General features: G+C 39.5%; 2 protein-coding genes across 2 annotated transcripts; one reads left to right on the top strand and one right to left on the bottom strand.

The window, feature by feature from the left end:
- The first annotated feature begins 24 nt into the window (after nucleotides 1–24).
- LOC107586758 (E3 ubiquitin-protein ligase MSL2-like) lies at nucleotides 25–4,619 on the top strand. Its single transcript, XM_016274274.1, has 2 exons — nucleotides 25–1,136; nucleotides 2,270–4,619. Exons 1-2 carry the CDS (start codon nucleotides 995–997, stop codon nucleotides 3,928–3,930), a joined length of 1,803 nt encoding a protein of 600 aa, XP_016129760.1. The 5' UTR covers nucleotides 25–994; the 3' UTR covers nucleotides 3,931–4,619.
- Nucleotides 4,620–5,989: 1,370 nt separating this feature from the next.
- Nucleotides 5,990–9,743, bottom strand: LOC107586812 (tumor necrosis factor ligand superfamily member 10-like). Its single transcript, XM_016274346.1, has 5 exons — nucleotides 9,493–9,743; nucleotides 8,284–8,430; nucleotides 7,987–8,032; nucleotides 7,798–7,908; nucleotides 5,990–7,361 (listed from the first exon to the last, which is right to left on the bottom strand). Exons 1-5 carry the CDS (start codon nucleotides 9,613–9,615, stop codon nucleotides 6,898–6,900), a joined length of 891 nt encoding a protein of 296 aa, XP_016129832.1. The 5' UTR covers nucleotides 9,616–9,743; the 3' UTR covers nucleotides 5,990–6,897.
- Between the last annotated feature and the right edge of the window lie 9,633 nt (nucleotides 9,744–19,376).

Raw genomic sequence — 19,376 nt, 5'->3', positions numbered from 1 at the left:
GTTCTCGCGAGAGGTGGACAGCAGCGCCCCCTCCTTGTTCTAATGCGGAGAGGAAGGGAGGGGAGAAGCCTTTTCAAATACACATACATTTCAATATCGCTACTGAATATATACCCATACGTTTTTCTCCAAAGAATAATTTGTGCACATGGTGTGGATATTAAATTCGCGTAACACGTACGACGCACCCAAACGAAAGGAAAACGGCAGGATAAATCCTAAAAAGCAGCGAAGCGGCCTGTTTTTGTTCCTGAGGCGCAGCTCACACTGACATCAAACGGGCAGCTAACTCACGGCGCTTTGTTACACCCGAGCTGAAATTACTTCGCCAGCATGCACGGTGAATATCTGGCAGCCTAACGCACTGGAAGACTGGGTGCACAAGAAGCGGCCTGTTTTCTGTGTTTGCAGCGGCGGCAGCGCCGTGAAGAGCGGCGGACAATAACAGAGTGACGATGCTTGTGTGCTGCCGCTATGATGATCTGAGGCTGATCACGTATATGCACGACAAAAATAATAAATAAACCTATGCAATAGCACTGCAAATAAGGACTGCGTTCATACAGGACAAGACGAGGAGGTAGTCTGTGCTCTCTGTTTGAATTTGGTGGCAATTTGAGGCCCGGTGGGGTGAAGAGCGCCACCAGTGTGTTGTTGAATTAAAAGAAATTGTGCAAATGCATCGCTGAATGTGTTTTCAATCGGATCAACGTGGATGTGCTTTTATCCGATGATGATGACGATGATGATCTGGCCGTATTTCGTGCCGTGGAAGAGGGGCAAACGTTAAGATGGAGTGGTTTTAATGCATGCGATGTAAAGACAAGCATATCTGCTGAAATCTCCCTTGCATTTCACACTCGACGGATTTGCACGCTCAGGTTCATCGACATTGATGATCCGTGGGCTGCCGGCGGGACTGAAGCCTTGTACTGTCGCTCCTTCTCTTTTTTTTCCTCCCCGAACTGGATCTGTCTAGCACGACACTGCTGAGATGAACCCGGTGAATGCGACCACTCTCTACGTGTCAGCTTGTCGGTCGGTGCTGCAGGGCGATCCCGGGGACCCCCAGGCTTTGGCGGAAATCTATAAGCTCTTGCCTTTTTTCAGACAGTCTCTCGCCTGCCTTGTGTGTGGTGAGAGCCCGTTTATTCTGCTTCATCACTGCATGCTTGCATGATCACTTCTGCTTGATCACTGCACGCTTAGAGCTGCTCTCAGACATCCAACGACCATGACACACCCCCATTCAGTCCACAAATTCCTGACCTACAATGACAACTGGAGCCTGGGCATTTAGACACACAGCTGTGCATACAGGCTCTGTGTTTATAGATGCATGGCGGTGGAATAGTAATAGCTTGCTTGCTCATTCAGATAAAACCGGTAGCTTGAGACAAATTGACCAGTTAACCCAGATTACGTCTTTACAGTGTTTCGGTGGAAATATTAAAAATGTTCATATAAATATAGTATATATAATAATTATATATTTATTTATAATTGTGTGTGTGTGTGTGTGTGTATGTATATATATATATATATATATATATATATATTCATTTCATTCATATTATATATATATATTCACTGGGGTTCTATAACAAAGAAGTATTAAATATGTTAATATAAAATATAAATAATTATTTAATCATTTTCCAGTAATGCAAATCATCATCATTTTGCATGATCATCATAATTATAAAAATGTATAATTATCTAGAAATGCACTTTGATTGCAAGTAATAAATTGATTGGTCAATAGGTGTGGGAACCCTGTTTGCTGTAATGCTTTGTGTTTTGAATGAGTTGGCAATTCGTTGCTAATCTCACTTTTTTCTAATATAGCTGTTGATAACCCATGCATATTTTGTAAACACAACAGTAATTGCTTAATATTTATATTAAGCATTGCATGCTTACAATAATGTTCATGGGTTTATAAACACAATGCATTTGAGATCCCTGCTAACCATATGCTGAGGATGTAATATGAGCGACAGCATGCAAGATCACATGACCCTTTAACGTCAGCACATATGCGGGGCTTCTATTGAATGTTACAGAACCATGTCTTGTTTAGATACAATGTAGTGCTTGTATTGCTTTGCTCATGAGCCACAAAACTGTGATTAGAATTATAATTTCAAAGGTACAGCATCCAAGCTGCCTATTTAGGCTGCTCTTTGCATAATTAGCATGTAGATGTGTTGTTATAATACCTATTCTGTTGTTTCATGGCCTAAACATGGTTTCTTTATTTATTTAGGCAATTTGCTACAAGATCCAATCGCTCCTACCAACTCATCGTGCCAGCACTATGTCTGTAAATCATGTAAAGGTAAAAAGATGATGATGAAACCCTCGTGCAGCTGGTGTAAAGACTACGAGCAGTTTGAAGAGAATAAGCAGCTGTGCATCTTGGTGGACTGCTACAGAAAGCTCTGCGAGTACATCGCAGACTCTCCTCTCGCCCAGCACATTTCAAGTACTGTGGGAGGGTCCCCAGACATCTTGGCGCTGTTGAATGAGGGCCTCTCATTGGACAACAGACAGAGGGAGGAGTCACTCTCCCCGAGCTTTACAAACCAGTCCCCTTCACCCTCGACCTCAGAAACGCTCCCCGATGAGGGCCAGTCCCCATCGACAGAGATCAAGGAGCAAGACCTCAGTCCTCTAGGGGTGAACGGTCTCCAGGACTGCAATGGGTTAACCAATGTGGAGGAGTTGACCGCGAGTTTACCTTCACTAGAGGCCAGTGTTTCAGACTCGGTGGAAAGCGGGGGTGATGCAGTGAAACAAGAGAGTTTCACAAATGAGATCCCTGTGTGCGAGGCGGTGGCAGCTGCTGGCGAGGACCTTTGTACCAGCACCATGGACATTTGTGGCTTTGGCGAGGATATTAAACATGATGGCGGGACTCTCCTCTTGAGTGTAGAGGAAGTGCTCAGGACTCTAGAACCAGACCACGTCACCCAGGATGAGTGCCCTGCGATATTGCAGTCGACTCTCGAGCCTTCGGCGAACTTGAATGGACCATTTGCATCGATCGACTCTGCTCGGCAGCTCTCCTCTCTCCCGCAAGACTCGCAGGAGGTTCTTTTGCCCCAGCACCCGATGTCCCAAAAGAATCCGCAACATTTGGGAATATCCTGTTCCGCGGTGACGCCCAGAATGCCACAGTCCACCCGGAAGCGGTCGCGGTCGGAAAGCGACAGCGAAAAGATTCATCCCGTACCCATTTCCACCTTCATCCACGGTCCAACGTTGGGCACCTCCGCCCCTGTTCCAGTCAAATGTGAACCTAAATCTCCCACTCAGACTATCCCCCACATGGCGGCGGTGCCCAATGGTGGTGGCCTTTCTAAGGTGGGCAAGGCATTACTGGTGCCTGTGAAAACTATCAAAAAGACCATTGACAACCATGGACCCAAAAAGGCATACACTAAGTCCAAACAGGGCACTCCGAAGTCAAAGGAAAAGACGAAAGAACGGATTCTGACTAACGCCCTCATTCCCGGGAGCCCCACGAAAGTGGTGTACAAAAAGGCACAGGAGAAAAAGGGCTGCAAGTGCGGCAGAGCAACTCAAAACCCAAGTGTTCTTACATGCCGTGGACAGCGATGCCCCTGTTACTCCAACCGCAAAGCCTGTCTGGACTGCATATGCAGGGGCTGCCAGAACTCCTACATGGCCAATGGCGAAAAGAAGCTGGAGGCCTTTGCGGTGCCAGAGAAGGCGCTCGAGCAGACAAGACTCACTCTAGGCATCAACGTCACCAGCATCGCAGTGCGGAACGCCACCGGTAGCGGCGCTGGCGGGATGCTTAACGTCTCCACGGCGACTGGCTCACCTGTAGCCTCCTTCTTGGCTACGGGGCCACACGAAGACAAAGGATTCGATGAACCATTGGACATGAGGTTTGACTGAGTACCAGATGATTCTCCTTTAACATCACCCTGTATTCCAAACCGGCTTGCTTTCAGTGTGATGGCACTGTACCGAGGGGCTGATGCCAGCAGAGTCAGCGATAAGGCAGCTACTGTGATTCTGTTCCAGTTCACATTATCAATCAAACTAGTTATTGCTGAAGCTCGTGCTTTTAAATCATTTGTACTATTCATTTTGGTTTTCTTGCACACCTTTAGGAGGAGCGGTGAGGTGAGATACTGTAAGTCGAGAGTTTCTTTTGGGAAAGGTCTTCTTTTTTTTACATTCAAGTACAAGTGATTTATAAGGCATGATCTTTGGCAAGATATACCTGACCTCATTATTGTGGGTCACGCTATGTGCATATGTGGAAGATTTTCAGTTTGTAGGTTAGGGGATGAGACCAGTTAAATGAATGGTACCCTACAGCATCAGTAGAGACTGGTTGTATTTATAAACTGTTTTTGTACACAGACTTAAGGAATTCGATTTAAAAAGTACATTTTATGATATATTTTGTAAGTTACATTAACAACATTTGCAGTATTTATTGGGTTTCACTTAACATAGATTATGGTCCACCCAGGGCATCAGCTGGATACCATTTCTACAGATGCAAGTCACACAGATGCAGTATGTACGGTTTTCTGTCTAAATTATGTTGTTGTCCTGATTGTGCTAGTTTTTGCTGTCTCAAACTGTTCTTTTTTTCCCTTGGGGCATTTAAATACCTGTAATATAAATGTAACATATTTCCACAAAAAAAGAAAAATCGTAACATGACTCTTGTCTTTCATTTCAAAAATCACTTTATCCTAGAAGTTGCATTGTTTCAGTTTTTTTCTGAAGTTGATTTTATAAACCTTTTTGACAAGTTTAGAAAGGTTGTTTAAATGATAAATGTATTAATTAGTGTGACTATATATATATATATCTAAACTTGAATGCAAATGGAATAAGCTAAACACAGCTGCTCAGACATGTGATGTTAAACAATGGGTGCTGCAAGCAATTGCAAGAGTGTATTACAATCACAAGACATTGCAATGAAACAAATGTTGTCCATATGTGAGTGCATAACTTGTATGGCTGTCCATAAGTGAACTGTACATGTGCAATGGTGTTTTTCCTGACTAAGCCAACATGAAGCTGTGTATAGCTTGTGGAGGTAGCATTTTTTTGGCCTGGGATATCCCGGTAGCTCTTCTTCACCGGTGCAAAATCACTTTGCAGCGGCTGACATAATTTATAAGCATACAATTTTAATGAGGCATTTCATTAATATTCCAGCTCAGGAAAAATATTGCTTAGGTAGGCACTATTGCTTAACACGGGAAAATCCATATATATTGTTTGTTTTCAATCGGTGTTGCATCTTTGTCGACAGTAACTTTGAACCATCTATACTGCACCTAAAACATCAGATATTAAAAATATAACTATTAATTGGTCATGTTCCAAAGAACACTAGATGGTTAACTGGAATAATATGTTCTTAATAGTGAAATCAAACAAATCGATGGGGTGTAGTAATGTTCTGGACCTCTGCTCAGTAATTGTATTTGCGGACATTTACCACAAGTGGGCAGAAAACAGACAAAAAGAATTGCACTTTTGCTGTGTATACCTCAATTTGCATATTCATAACCTCTTTGTTTATAGAAAATAGGTGTAGTAAATCAAATCAACTTTTCTACAAAAACGTTTTATTCATGTTGCCATAATAATAAGAAACAGATTTTTGACTGTAAATTGAGTGCTAAATAAAAAAAAAAACATAATACAAAAAATGTAAAAGTTCCAGTGGATAGAAAATATTTGAGATATAAGAATAATCACCTAATACATTGTCACAGTTTAGACATTGTGTGTATAAATTCATATTTAAAAGACAATATAACTACATTAATATTGTTGTAACATTTTTTAAAATCATTTTTAACTTAACTCAGCATCTCAGACTGTTACAACAATATTGAAGTGATATAGTTACATGGTCTTAAAAAGGTATAATGAATCACCCAATAATTGTTTTACCAACATTTGATATAATGTACATATTTAATATGAAGAATTATGGTCTTGGTAAGAGAGAGAGAAAAAAAAAAAAAGAACACCGTGTACTATAACGTACATAGTTACTTTTAACAAAGTCAGTTTCAGAATAAACGTTATGAAAATAATAAAACAAACACTACAAAGAACAAACCAAAAATGCAGAAATCCTCAGTATATGTTCAGCGCTGGTAAAAGTATGTACAAGACGATTTACCATTTTACGTCACAGTGATTTTCACATTTAGCTAATGTACAAGATTTATGCTTATGGAATGAATTATGATATAAAAATAACTCGCAATACAAACGCAATTATAGTGCTTAAACTGACAATCATGTCAATAATACAATCAAGGCATGATTTAGAAGTCTCTCCAACCGCATTTCTACATCCCAATATGCAGTTTGTCTAAAAAAAATGTGAAAAAGGCAATACAATCACAAGTCCAAAAAGGACAGAAGCACACAGGAAAAGCCTGCAGCTCTTCCACAGGTCAGAAAGTCTTGCTTAAAGTCACACCTTCCTTTTTCCTGCCCGGACAGACGCATCGTGTCCAAACAACTCGCTTCCAAAATGTCCTGGCAAGCCCCTCGCTTTCAGTCGCCCCTCTAGCCAGACGTGCTGGATTTGAACTCCAACACGTTTCACCAAGGAGCTGATTTACAATCGGATCCGTTGACCGAATGTAAAAAAGCGCCAAATATTTGCACCTTTCAAAGCTCTCATCAATCAAGGTGAACTCTTTTGGCAAGAGACGGAGCATCTCGGCAGGCACGTCCAAATGTTTTAAGGCACTTGGCGGCCGTTCAAAGAAAGCTCAGGTAGAAATACCATGCAAGCCGAGTCTTGTTGCTCATCTTAGAGCTCAAAACAAACCGTGAGGAGCTCAGTTTTCTAGTTGTGCATCACTAGCTGACCAAAAACGCTCCGAAGAAGCTTGACTTCTCGTCCATGTCGATGGTGCTTATGTTGCTGACCGTCACAAACACCCTGTCGCCTCCTCCAAGCTGAAAAAGCCCCGCTTGGTAGATGGAATACAGGCCGTATTCGGTGTCACGTGACCAGCAGGTCGTCCGGGCGTTCTTCATTAGCAAAATTGGCACCGGATACGAACTTACTTTTTTATAAACATACTGCAACATCGGTTTCCCCCGAACTGATTCGCCCGATGTCCCATCCTCTTCCTCGCGGTCACTTTTGTCTTCCTCGATGAGCGTGTGTCGGAAGTAAGTTTGGGAGTAGATGTAATAAAGCCCGGCCTGCGGCACCACCAATTCTCCATCACTTAACTCCACGTTCTGGAGGAAAGCCAGACCTTTTTCGGACTCCCACGACTGAATCTTCTGGCCGTAGACTTTCCTGTTTGGTTGACCTGCATTGTTAAGCCAAAGAGAAGGATTATGGGTCGGGTTTGACAGAAAAGCTGCATTGTTTCTGCATTTGGCAGACGAACAGAACGGAGTGCTTGTTTCAAAGACTCGTTTTGTTTCAGGCAAATGGCCACAGAGATTTTTTTTAAAAGAGTAAAACATCCTACATTAAAGGTTTATGGGCTACCTTTTAGGGAAGCTAACATTAAAACAATGTTTATTTTCAGGAACGCAATGCTGTTTATGCATAGCACAGTGGTTTTCCAGTCTGGCTGCATTTCTTAGTGTACTTAAATGGTGAATGTGGACTATGACCCAAAGATAAACTCGGAGTTGTTGTTGTAATAATTCAGTACAAAAACAGAAACTGAAAAGAGCATATGATTCCAGCAACTAATAAACAAAGCTTAAAAATGTATATTTAGGAACAAGACATACCTCCATCTTTTTCTGGTATATAGCTCCCAGTCACATGTGCTGCAATCTTAGGCCGAGGGGAATCGTCTTGGTCTTGGATCACCAATGAGGGAAGTACACGCGAGACTTCGTCTGTTAAAAGCCACAAGGTTAGTTCACTCCTAGTTTATGTCTTCACATAAAATAAAATATGAATGTGCTGTGAAATACCTTTGACAGCAGAGGAAATTTCTTTTTGGTAACGACTGGACATTGACTGTAAAAAAAGAAATCAAGAAAGGAAAAAATATAATTAAAAAAAGATTACATTTCAGGTTTCACAATGAGTGTTGTGAACGGACCAATTCTTCAGCACAGGGATTCTAGGGAGTTCTCCTAATTGGGTTTCCTCAATTTAAGCTCGGAAAAATTAAGGAAATTCCTCTATTAATTAAAAAAGGATAAATGGACTCATTGTCTACAACCTGGCCAGCTTTACGATTCACGACCCCCCTCTGAAGCGGATACCTTTTCAATCAGAAAGTGGAGCTGTTGCGTGACCTGCCAGCAGGGGTCGTCCTTTCCCTCCGCCGCGTTCAGTTCCTCAGCCTTCAGCGTTCTGAGGTTGACGCGCATCAGACACGACACGCTGCTCTTGGAGAAGGTTTCTTTCATCTGTAAATTTGAAAAAATAATGTTTTAGCACGTATGATTTTATGACGAATATGGCCAACAACTTTGTGTGTACTAGTTAAGCATTTTAAATGTGCATGTAATATAAATGATTGTTTTTACTTGCATAAAAAGCAAACATAATGATAGTGCATGTACTTATTCTATTTAAATCAAATGTAACGTTAGGTTACATGCCAGTCAAAATATCAAAAGACAATTGCTTTAGATGTACTCGTTTGTATACATAAAATGCAAAAAAAAAAAAAAAAGTGCATTTTATGACACTTTTAGAAATTATACTTTCATACAATTTTAGTTATCTTTTTATACAATGCAAAATCAAGTCATATCTAATTGATTATATTTCATTATTATATGATGATTGACTGATCATATTTGCATCCATAAATCGCAAAATGTAAGACATTTTGTACTGTATGTCGTATTTACTAATAATTAATCTATTGTTAAAAATCGTATATTTGCTTGCATACAACGCTAAAATAATTATATAATATTATAGATGCGTATTTTTAATAAAACGATAAATGCTTAAATCGTGTCATTGTATGCATACACAATTTTAAAAAATTATGTGTTGCATACATACAATGCAAATCTATGCCATTATCATCGATCTATTTTATAATTTTATGAAATTCTACAATCTTTTCCATGCATACAGTACACAAATTAAGACATTCTAATGTCTAGACAATAATAATGATAAAAAGTTATATTTTGCATACACAAAATGCTGAATTTTTTCTGCAAAAAAGAAACGTTTTAATAACTGCATTGCCATTGATTGTCGTCTGCTGTTGCTTAACTTGTCCTTCAGGCTCCACTGAGCGACCTGTTGGCAGCTGTCCACTAAACAAAATGCAGGCAGAAACCTCCGCAAACGAACCGAGAAACGCTTTCAAACAAAACTCATTCGCTCTACAATCTTCCATTTACTGCATTTCCAGTGTCGCAATATGCACAACAAGGCGTTCAGGCAAACTTTGCACAAGTTCTGAGGTAACATGCATAAAAACGCTTATGTTAAACGGCCCTTACCGTCGATAAGACGTTGCTAAAGTATATGAACGTTACAGCCACGGCTATTGTTTGCAGGAGAATTGCAGCCAGCAGCAGAAGTCCGATATATTGCATGGTGTGTGAGCTTGTCATGCTGACCATTGCGTGTGTTACTGCAGCTCGAGACAAAAGCTGGGGCAGAATTCCTTCTCTATATGAAAAAACATGGAGGCGGGGCAGCGCTTGACTATCAAGGAAACGAAGTGCAGGTTTGGCTTTCCTGTAAAGATATAAATGTAAAGCCTCTTTCGGTTTGGCTTTTCTGTTCAGTGCGATCATAATATGTAAGAATTTCTTGTAAAAGTTATGTAGCTTAGTCGCCGTCTCATAAAATCGTGATTGTACTGCTGGAAAATCTAAGGCATATCTCACTCAAAATTGAATGCTGTTATCATTTTTCCCACTCAAGTTTTTCCTAACCCCTAGGGGTTTCCTTATTCCATGCATGGAACACAAATGGAGATGTTTGACAGAGTGACAGTTTAATCACTGTTCACTTTTATTGTGTTTGAGGAAAAAACACATTTGAAGTGAATAGTCTCTGTTTGAGTTCTATTGTAGACATATGGATGCAAAACAACATGAGGCTGAGGAAATTGTGATAGAATTTTCATTTTCGAGCGAACGGTATACCCTATAGAGCAGGGGTGCCCAAACTCAGTCCTGGAGGGCCGGTGTCCTGCAGAGTTTAGCTCCAACCCTAATCAAACACACCTGAAGCAGCTAATCAAGGTCTTACTATGCATTCTAGAAACTTCCCGGCAGGTGTGTTGAGGCAAGCTGGAGCTAAACTCTGCAGGACACCGGCCCTCCAGGACCGAGTTTGGGCAGCCCTGCTATAGACCCTATTTTATCAGATATGATAAATGAATTTGTAAGGACCCTTAATTATATAAACATCATAAACTTTGCTAAAGAATATGTATTCTGTCATCTGATTGATAGCTCATACTCCTAGCAAGTAAATGACCTTTTAGTGCAGGGGTGTCCAAACTCGGTCCTGGAGGGACGGTGTCCTGCAGAGTTTAGATCCAACCCCAATTAGACACACTTGAACCAGCTAATCAAGGTCTTACTAGGCATTCTAGAAACTTCCCGGCAGGTGTGTTAAGGCAAGTTGGAGCTAAACTCTGCAGGACACCGGCCCTCCAGGACCGAGTTTGGGCACCCCTGTTTTAGTGTAATTCTAAAAATGTCCACGTTCAGGTCCCATCAAATCTTTTTGCAGTGAAATCGGAAGATTTTTGTAAAGTAAGCCTTTAAACGTAACATAATTTTTAGAAAAATTGTGTTATATCAAATACATCAGAGTTTTGAGAAATTCATTTGTACATCTCTCAATCATCATTGTATTGAATTGCATTATGTTTATGCCCACCAAAATTAAACCTACAGAGCTTTGAAGCCTTTGTGTTGTTAAGTATTAGACTGTATTCTATCTTGTGTAAGTTGACCATGATTAGCTGGTGCAAGTTGGCTATTAGTTGGTTTAAACTGGAAGAACATCTTGGACTAGAACTTGAATTAATGACCAACTTGCATCAGCATCTAGAAACCATCTACCATGTTCCAAAGCTCTAGCTTAAGATGGATTTAAAACCATTTACAGTTTTATTTTAATGAATTGATTTATTTTAATTCAGGAACATGCTGATTTTTAAATCAGATTCATGTATTGTTCTATTGTAATGTTGCGTTGTTCTTGTTCGAGAAAACATGACCAATTCTGACTGTATTTGATTTCTAGCATGTGGTTGCAATCTGGTCCCATTTACAAAGTCTAGGGGGTATTCCATGTATTGTGCTTCTCAGGGGCTGGCCAGTTCTTGCAATCTGATTTAAAGAGCTATTCTGTTACTCCCATCAACTTCAGCTGACAGGTTTTGGTGGGCCCCTTTAAAACAAAAGTCAATTGTAAATTTCAGGGTCCAAAAAGTACAACTACATTTTCTACCTGTTGTCCAACCATATATATGCTATATAGTTTTCACATGATAAGATGATTTGCTCATGCCATTCCAGGTGCTTCATAACACCAAGTACCTTCCAATCCCAAGCCAACGGACACATTTTCCAAAATACATGAATGTTATGCAACCCCCAAAATGTTTAATTAAAAACAGTGCTTCTTTTGTTCCATCCATGAGTATGATTATTAAGTTTAAAGACATAATAAATATGAATAACACTCTTTAAAAAGCACTACTGTTTCCAGCAGAGCATATTTACTCGTTAACCTGGAGGTGCTTACATGTTCTCTCACATTACCGTTTATAGATGCTTTTAAAATGACTCCCAATGTGAGTTCACAGCGGAGCGGGATAGGTGCCTTCCGATGCTCCGTACTGCTCCGCAAGCGTCAGCAAAGTTACCCAATATATAGCTTTTTTTCATGGACTTGTTTGTGCCAGATGTGTCACGCTGAGAGAGATCAGCTTCTATAATCAACAGCAGATGAACAGAGGTGACCAAACAGGCTTCGGCAATCTCCTGGGACAATGACTGTGACTTCCTCCTAAAAAGTAAAGCTCAGCAGAAAATGGAGGGCGTGCTTCTTTATTAAAGATTAGCAGTGCTCTTTTATAGGTTTATTGTGAAGAACCAGTCTGATTGGCAATACAGTCAAACAATGCTTGTGGTGATCGTTTACATTAATTCACAATTCTGAAGCCAAAGCAAGAGATTACAAAGCAAAACAAAATGTCCTTGCATGTAGAACAATGGAAATACTGGTACGAACCTTGTTCTTAATTCAAATATTTCTTTTTGTTTCCACACCCATTCTCTTTCGCTCTCTTTCTTTCTTTCTTTCACTCTATCTCTGTCAGCCAGCTGTGTTCGACTGCGGTCTCTGAAGGCCGTGGTGTTGACATGTCCTGCTCTGAATTGCAGGCAACCTAAACAATGCAATGAGCAGCACTGTGGATCTGAACGTATCTGGCACAGACACAGTGGAAGGGAGGAGGAGGAACACAAAGAAGGAGAAAAAAGAAACACAACGGCAGGCGACCAGTGGACGGGCCGGAAACTTGGGATTTTCCAGCAGAAGCGAATGCAAAGTGTAGATTTGGCGGGGTTTGTTTTAGCTGACGCCAGGAAAAGCTGCAGCCAAAGAGTGACAAACTCATCGCTGTTGGTGACCCTCCCACATTCATACATCAGCAGAAAGATCTGAGGATCTATTTTATGAGTGTGTGGGTGGTGTTGGTGTGGGAGGTAGTGGAGGGAGATTCTTCTACCCATGAAACACGACTGTAGTCTGGCGCCATGATTGACCGATGTCCTGCACCGGAGAGAAAATCCTCCCCCACTGACTCCCTTTTTCTTGGAGCTGAATGTTTGAGCAACTCCTGAACACACAGGAACACTCTCTCATCGTAAACTATCACAATTTCAAAAGGAGAAAATCCAAGTCTATATCTAGGGAGCAGAATATCATTAAGACTTGGAGATGGAATCGTTTGACTTTAGTCAGTAAGCAACAATCTAACAATGGCTAAGAAACTACATAGCAACATTCTGGCAAACCTTAGCAAACGTATAATAGTGCCCTGGAAAAACCCACATAGCAACACCATGGTCACCAGCCAGAACTCATAGCAACCACATGGCAACGCCCTAGCAACCACCCAGAACACATAGCAATGCCCTGGCAACCACCTAGAACATATACTGTAGCAACTACATGGCAACACCACAGAAACCACCCAGAAAACATAGCAACACCATGGTAAGAATTATGAACACCTTTGCAACCATAGCAAGGTCCCAGCAACCTCTCGGAACACACAACAACACCCCAACACATAACAACACTCCGACAACCTCTCAGAACACATAACAACACGCTGACAAGCTCTCAAAACACATAACACCACCCCAGCAACCTCTCAGAACACATAGCAATGCCCCGGCAACCTCTCAGAACACATAACAACACGCTGACAAGCTCTCAAAACACATAACACCACCCCAGCAACCTCTCAGAACACATAGCAATGCCCCGGCAACCTCTCAGAACACATAACAACACCCTGTCAACCTCTCAGAAGACACAACAACAACCCAACACATAACAACACCCTGACAACCTCTCAGAACGCATAGCAACACCCTGACAACTTCTCTGAACACATAACAACACCCTGACAACCTCTCAGAACACATAGCAACACCCTGACAACTTCTCAGAACACACAAAACCCCGGCAACCTCTCAGAACACACAACAATGCCAAGACAACCTTTCAGAACACATAGCAACACCCTGGCAACAATTTGCAATGCCCTAGCATAGTGGCGTTTGCATGGAAAAGCACCGCTCAAGGTTCTGAATGTAATTCTGCATGACAATAAGCCTCAGGGCTGTTTCATATCAGCCTTCGGTTCACTACAGTTATATAGAGCTGAACTGTGAAATCATTGTGTTACTATATGCACTTTTCCAAACTGATAGCAAGCTAAAGTGAGAACTAACAATAGGACCTCAGGGCTGGTTTTCCCTCCTAAGGGATTTTTAAACTAAGCCGCAGGGTCCGTTAAGACTTGACAGAGCGCTGATGATGGTGTGATCATATCCATTGCGAAGAACATGGGGGGTTTCACAGAGAGTTACTGGGCCTTGATTCAATGCTTCATTGCACTTGAGGAATCAGGAATTTGGCTTGTGAAAAGACCCCCAATTTTGGGGGGCCCCACTTTATCGTCTAAAAAAAATCGCTGTTAGTGTCAAATGTTCAAAAATGGAAAACAGAGCAGGAGGAAATGAAGAAGGGGTGAAAGAGTAAAATCATTTGTTGGCGCTATAAAGTCATGAGGGGGGGCTAAAATGATATTCTGACATGCCTAAGCCATGCAATCAAAGTGCCAAGAGACTTAAAGGCCGGGATACAAGGGCGTATTGTGCTTCTCAGTGACATCACTCCTGAGTAAGAGGGAAGGGAGACAGGGAGATTCCCAGTTTTCCCTCTGGGGTGAAAAAGGCCAAGGTTGATGTTGATTGCCACGTCGCCATGTGGGAGGATTGTACTGAGGGCCAGCCTGCCCTCGCTCCATCCATAGCCATCAGAGCTGAAATGAATGCATGCTATATATATTTATTTAGGTTTTCAAATAGACATGCACTTCAGGTCAGAGATCGCTGAGAAAGTCTGCCTCGAACCGCTAAGGAGAAGATATCCTCAGTTGATTTATGAAGATGAAAATGTGAAGGCTTAGAGGGGTGTTGTGTGCTTTTAGACTTGGCAGTATTTCTCTATTAAGAAGCTGTGAAAGCCAAATGGTCATTCTTGGGTGGTGTGTAATAGATGAGCTAAACTCTGACTCTGCGTGCAAACGCGCAAGCCAACATGTCAAGTACAGAAAATTACATGAAACAGGCTCAAATGTTCATCAGAAAGTCTTGTCTACACAAGTTTGACCACTCAGTGATGTACATGATGTACTGTGAGCGCCAGCGCTGGACAAACTCATGTCCTTGAGTTTAACTACAGTTCATCTAATGAAATACATTTCAGCATTACTGTAGCGCTACCAAAGAATAGATCAAGAACATGGCATCATTCACTCATTTACATGTATTAATTTACATTTACTGTACATTTTGTTTGTTTGTGTTCCACAGAGGAAGGAAAGTGATTTGGAATAACATGAGGGTGCGTAAATAATGAAAGTTTTTTTATTTGTATTTTATTTATTTATTTTGTGTTTTATTGAACCGTCTCTTTAATTATCAAAAGTAAATGTACTGTTTCAGAGACAATTATTCTGCTCAAAACCCAGCAAAAAAAGAATGGGAGAAAAGTCCAAATTATGAGATACAAATTCATAATCCAACATAAACAAAATTCTGACATAAAATGTCCAAATTGACACAAAAGATCAGAAATATGACAAAAAGTCATCGTTTTGACATAAAAAGATTGAAATGATGACAAAGTACGTCATATTTATGAGATAAAAAGGTGATATTCATGACATATTGTGTTATTTTTGTTTTTAAGTCACATTTATGACTTTTTATGTCATAATTTCAACTTTATTCTCATAATCGTTTGTCATAGTAATCATTTTAATTAAGAATAGTGACGTCCACACCTCAACTATTACAATAATGACGCAGAGGAACCAAATCATTGGAATAGCTTTCAGAAGGATATTTTTCCAGCTGATGAATGATAAAAACATTGAAACCTTTAAAGAGCTCGAGCATTTCATGTGTCAGACAACGACTTATGATAAACAGAATGTTACTGTGCGTTGGTGTGGAGGCTTATATAGTTGTTGTTATAGTTATCATTATCATTCTTTTTAGTGTGAACAGGCGTTTATGGTGGCTTTTGAATCAGTTCACAAATCACACTGAAAGATTCATTAGTGAATTAGCCTGGGCAGAGTTTCCTAAAAGCATTGTAAGCCAAGTAGATCGTAGAGACCATTTGATGCCATTTAGGCTTATGATACTTTTGGGAAAAGCAGCCCAGGCCAATTTGCAAACAAATGGTTCAGTGTGAATTGTGAACCAATTCAGCAGTTTCATTGAAAATAAATGATTTATGTGTGAATCGGACATCACGATTGCTTCTTGGAATGGGTCTCAGTGTCTTCAGTGAATTAATGAGGAGCGACATGTTTTTTATGACATGTAGTGGAGTAAAACATAAAATATCAGACTTTTAGAATGTAGTGAAGTAAAACATCTAATATAAACAATCTATTACTGGATTTGCTCATGTTTTTAAATGCGATTGTGGTTGTTCACACTGTATGTGTCATATTCGAATTGAATTCACTTCCAAAACAGTTAAGCGCTCAGAAGTGGAGGTAAACCATTTATTTGCGTGTACAGTGCCATGCAGAACTTTCTGTTCGAAATGAAATCAGGCCTCGATTTTTAATGAGTCACTAAGTGTCTGTCATCAGCTCAGGAATATTGCAGTAATAGCTTTGACAATGAACTGCTTTACAGGAAAATGGGAGGCCTGGCTTCGTGCAAGCAACTACCCTTAAATTCAGGAAGCAATGAACAATGTGAAGGATAACGTTCCTCCAAGCGCTAGGTATGTGAACTACTCGGGTCTTGTTTTCCTTTCAAATAATCATGCAGCTTTCCTTGATTAATCATTGACTACTCGTATTACAGGTGCCATAATAATCTAGGGGGGATTTGAGACGTTGGCATGAAAAACTCTTCCTGAAGGCAAATTATGCAAAGTTTGAAGATGTGTATCAGGTTATGTAGCTGCTGGGAACAGGAAATGCCTCGCACTTTGCCATCTAGCTTCTTGAGATCAAGTTTGACCATGTGACATGACCTGTCACACTCTTGAGTAGGTTCACATAAAAACATCTCCGCTTTTTTCAGTTTCTCTGTCAAAGCACGAACGATAACAGGTTATTCCAGTCAGCAGGATAATCTCAGTTCGGCCTGCAGGCTAACGCTGCCTGTGTTCACTTAAAGAGTTAGCAATTCACCCTTATGTCACAGTCACATAGGAAATCTTTGAAAAGCAAAAACAGAACTAACTTCTTAAAGACTCTTTAAAGGAAGTTAACAAACTGGATCAAATAAGAGGTTTTCATAAATGCGCCAGAGAAATAGAAAAAGTTTGTTTCAAGTTCTTCTGAGTTGATTTGTTCTGTTTTGTATTTTGTGATTTCAGCGAAAAAGACTATGTTTATTAGTAAATAGTAAAATTCTTTAAAAAAAAAAATTGCTATAGCACAATATTCTACCACTTGACATTAATATGAAATTTGATAGACAATTAACTATATAAAAAAAGTCAAAATATTGACTTCAAATGTCTAAATTATGAGATAAACTAAATCAGAATTATGAGATAAAAACAGTAAAAAGTATTTTTTGTCATAATTTTGACTCAAATGATTTAGTATCTCATTTCATTTTTTTATGTTATATAATTATGTCTGTCATTGTTTTTTTTCTCATGTGGTGAAAATAGGCTTTCATAGAATAGTTTGATTATTCATTTTTACAGATTTCTTTCACAAGCAACTTAGTCATGTGTAAATATAAAATTTTATATAAATCTATAAACATTTTATATAAAAGTTAATAATATTAAACATTTTTAATTACGCTGAGACAAAAGTACATTAAAACATTAAATTAAAATCACATTAATAAAATGACTGTGGGTAGTATGGCTCAGCTAAGTTTAGTGCTAATTTTATAAAACATAATTAAATATATACAATACAAATAATAAAAATGTATATAAAACAACAAAAAAATTGTTTTAAATAACACTGTTGAAATATAGTGATATATTAAGAAAATTCATGTGGATAGTACAGCTGGTCTATGACATAACTAGTAAGAAATGTTCATATTAAAATCCCTGACGTTTTTTGGAACAACTCTTGTTTGTGACATCAAGATATTACAGTTTTGTGATTTTTCTTTCCCATGTGCAGTGCTGGAGAACAGTGACATCTTTCACAAAAGCAAGTCATTGTCAGTGGTTTATTTTGTAGCCAAGACATCATAATCAAGACGGTTCCCAAACAATTGCTATATTTGAACACAGCATCAAAAGAAACATGATTACAGCCTTCACTGTCTCACATACTCATCATACCTGAAAGAAGACAGTAGTATCATTTTGGAAACTGGCATGCAGAGTGGTTACAAAACAATAAGAGCTAGAAAAGAGGACATAAATGTGGGTGCATTACAAAGATCATCTGTTTAAAAAGTCAGTTCCCTTTATTACACTTTTCCCTGAGAATAATGGAAGTGTCTGTAAAACATCAAGAGAATTTGATTATTGTCCTCACACTCCCAATTAGAGAAAAAAAAGTAAAGATGCAATAATAGCGAAGGTCTCACAGGTGAGAAAAACAGCGAGAGCTGCATTCCACTGTGCTTATCTGCTCCCCCCGGCGTTTCCCATGCGCTAACAGTGACAGATAGCTTCCCTCAAATACTCCCTTCCAGCTTGTGTTTCATTAAACCACCACTCTGCTAGGTTTTTAGGAAATTCCCTTTTGTCAAAACTGCTGACTGCCAGCAGCAAAGAAACTGCCAAAGAAGTTGCAATTCCCAGACAAGAGTTCGAACATTTTCCCAGTAGTGTTGTATTTAAACAGTAGTAAGTTATATGTAAGCATGATGATACGCTTTGAGAAAAGATTTTATGGCATAAACATATTTTTATGAACATCTAAACATCTAAACATCTAAAATTACATCTGTCCCTGAAAGCTCTGTCTTGCCAAAAATAATATATTTTACTAATTTCCCCATCCATCCTATTTTTTTTATTTTTTATTATTATTTTCTTTTTGGAAAAGTAAATACTGCTTGTTTTATTTGACTCATTACCCTGTTTTTTATCTTTCTATTATGTATATATTCATTTTTATACTGCATTTTATTTGAGTAATTTGATTGTTCTTGTACATTATAACCCAAAAAATGTAATTTAAGTATGTTTATATGCAGATCAACTAATTTCAGTGTTTAATTGAAAAAAGTGTGTTAATTTAAGAAAGCTAACAAACCAAACATTTATATAATATCTTGTGCATTTAAAGTATTTATGCACATTAACTTTAGAGTTAATTTTATACCCGTTTATAAATTCCAACTGCACTGCATAAATCATTTGACATTAAAGCTGCAGTCCGTAACTTTTGGCGCTCTAGAGGTTAATAAACAGAACTGCGTGCGTCTTGCGGAAGAACATTGTAGCCGGAGCTACTTCTCTCTGTTTATGTCTATGGCGAATCACGCAGGTACTGGGTTACTCCGCAGCGGTACCTACCCGAACCAGTCTAAATAGTAGTGATTCAGGACAAGCCAAAAACACGGTTTGGAAAATGGATTCATGGTGTACT

The sequence above is a fragment of the Sinocyclocheilus grahami genome, unplaced genomic scaffold, assembly GCF_001515645.1.
Source record: "Sinocyclocheilus grahami isolate Dianchi unplaced genomic scaffold, SAMN03320097.WGS_v1.1 scaffold85.1, whole genome shotgun sequence".
Taxonomy (NCBI): Eukaryota; Metazoa; Chordata; class Actinopteri; order Cypriniformes; family Cyprinidae; genus Sinocyclocheilus; species Sinocyclocheilus grahami.
Note: the sequence above shows the minus strand (reverse complement) of the source record. Positions and strands in the feature narration are given on the sequence as shown.

Excerpts from the sequence above, each read along its gene's own strand:
- LOC107586758 (XM_016274274.1), top strand. The coding sequence starts at position 995 with ATGAACCCGGTGAATGCGACCACTCTCTACGTGTCAGCTTGTCGGTCG. Across the intron at positions 1,137-2,269 it reads TCTCGCCTGCCTTGTGTGTG|GCAATTTGCTACAAGATCCA; the intron begins GTGAGAGCCCGT and ends TTATTTATTTAG.
- LOC107586812 (XM_016274346.1), bottom strand. The coding sequence starts at position 9,615 with ATGGTCAGCATGACAAGCTCACACACCATGCAATATATCGGACTTCTG. Across the intron at positions 8,431-9,492 it reads TTAGCAACGTCTTATCGACG|ATGAAAGAAACCTTCTCCAA; the intron begins GTAAGGGCCGTT and ends TCAAATTTACAG. Across the intron at positions 7,362-7,797 it reads TATACCAGAAAAAGATGGAG|GTCAACCAAACAGGAAAGTC; the intron begins GTATGTCTTGTT and ends TTAACAATGCAG.